The 1,247-nt window shown below is 61.8% G+C and overlaps 1 protein-coding gene across 1 annotated transcript in view; it reads left to right on the top strand.

Annotated features, from left to right (window-relative positions):
- LOC119585883 (fatty-acid amide hydrolase 1-like) overlaps positions 1 to 1,247 on the top strand; it is a gene marked incomplete at its 5' end in the record, with an annotated part of 21,120 nt that overhangs the window by 17,339 nt on the left and 2,534 nt on the right. The window contains 3 exon segments of the mRNA XM_037934613.1: positions 16 to 186; positions 404 to 880; positions 1,039 to 1,200. Coding sequence (XP_037790541.1) covers positions 16 to 186; positions 404 to 880; positions 1,039 to 1,200 — 810 coding nt within the window.

The following is a 1,247-nucleotide window of genomic DNA, read 5'->3' as shown; positions in this document are numbered from 1 at the left end:
CACTCCGCGCCCCAGGCGGCGAGGCAGCCCTCGTGGGCGGCGGGGGCTCGGTGCTGGGCGTGGGCTCCGACGTGGCCGGCAGCGTGCGCATTCCTGCGCACTTCTGCGGCGTCGTGGCGGTCAAGCCCACCAGCGGGAGGGTGAGCAGCCGCGGCCTCGCTAAGTGTGTGCGGGGCGCCGTTGGAGGTGAGCGTTCTCGCTTTTCAGTAGGCGAAGAAATAGCATCGTAAATTTGTTTGCTCTATTACACTCATCCTTAATTAATTCCTGTGCCCTGTAGAGCGTGTTTTTTTTTTAACGAGCGATGGCATCCCCCACATGACTTAGAGATAGGCAAACCCCCTAGGGTGGTATCCTTATAGGCATCCTTATAGGCATCCTTATAGGCATCTGTGGCCCGCAGTGGAGAGCGCCCCTGGCCTGCTGGGTCGTGACGTGGACATCGTGGTGGCGGGGCTGCAGGCCGTCCTCGAGGGCGAGCACATGCACAGCGTGGACCCGACGTTGCCGCCGCTCTCATGGCGCGGACACCTGTTCGCAGAGAACCGGCCCCTCCGCGTTGGTTGGTACGACCATGATGAGGTATTCCCCGTGACGCCTGGGTGCCGCCGTGCCGTCACGGAGGCACGGGATGCGCTGGTGGCTGCGGGGCACACGCTCGTGCCCTTCACTCCAGCGGGCGTCAGGAGGGCATGGCGGCTGCTCACCGCCTGTTTCACGGCAGATCAGGGACAGACCTCCGTCAGGCTGCTGGAGAACGAGCAATTGGACCAGGCGGTGGAAACCAACAGGCAGCTGATGTCGGCGCCAAGGTTCGTGAGGGCCGTCGTAAGGCAGGTCGTCTCGAGGAAGTCCCCGCTCATGGCCGACCTGCTGCGAAGTGAGTGGCTCTCTTGGTGGGACGAGGCGTGCATGGAATGGAACGCAGTGGAATATACCTACGTGGCTCTAACCCACGGAAGGCGTGAAAAGCACAGCGAATGTAACCATGCATGTTTTCAAACAGTTTTCCCCTATTTCCTCGCTCTCGCTTTCCAGGCGACACGTCCTCCTCGTACCAGCTCTGGCGCGTCCTGGGAGAGAGGAAGGACTACATCGACGACCTCCTGGAGACGTGGAAGGCCAACCAGCTGGACGTCTTGCTGTGCCCCGCCTTCCCCATGCCGGCGCCCAAACCCTCCTACCCCACCAGGATCATGGGTGAGCTTTCGAACGGCTTTTTGCCGGTGAAGGATCCTTGACCCGGA

The sequence above is a fragment of the Penaeus monodon genome, chromosome 20, assembly GCF_015228065.2.
Source record: "Penaeus monodon isolate SGIC_2016 chromosome 20, NSTDA_Pmon_1, whole genome shotgun sequence".
In the NCBI taxonomy this organism is placed as follows: Eukaryota; Metazoa; Arthropoda; class Malacostraca; order Decapoda; family Penaeidae; genus Penaeus; species Penaeus monodon.
Note: the sequence above shows the minus strand (reverse complement) of the source record. Positions and strands in the feature narration are given on the sequence as shown.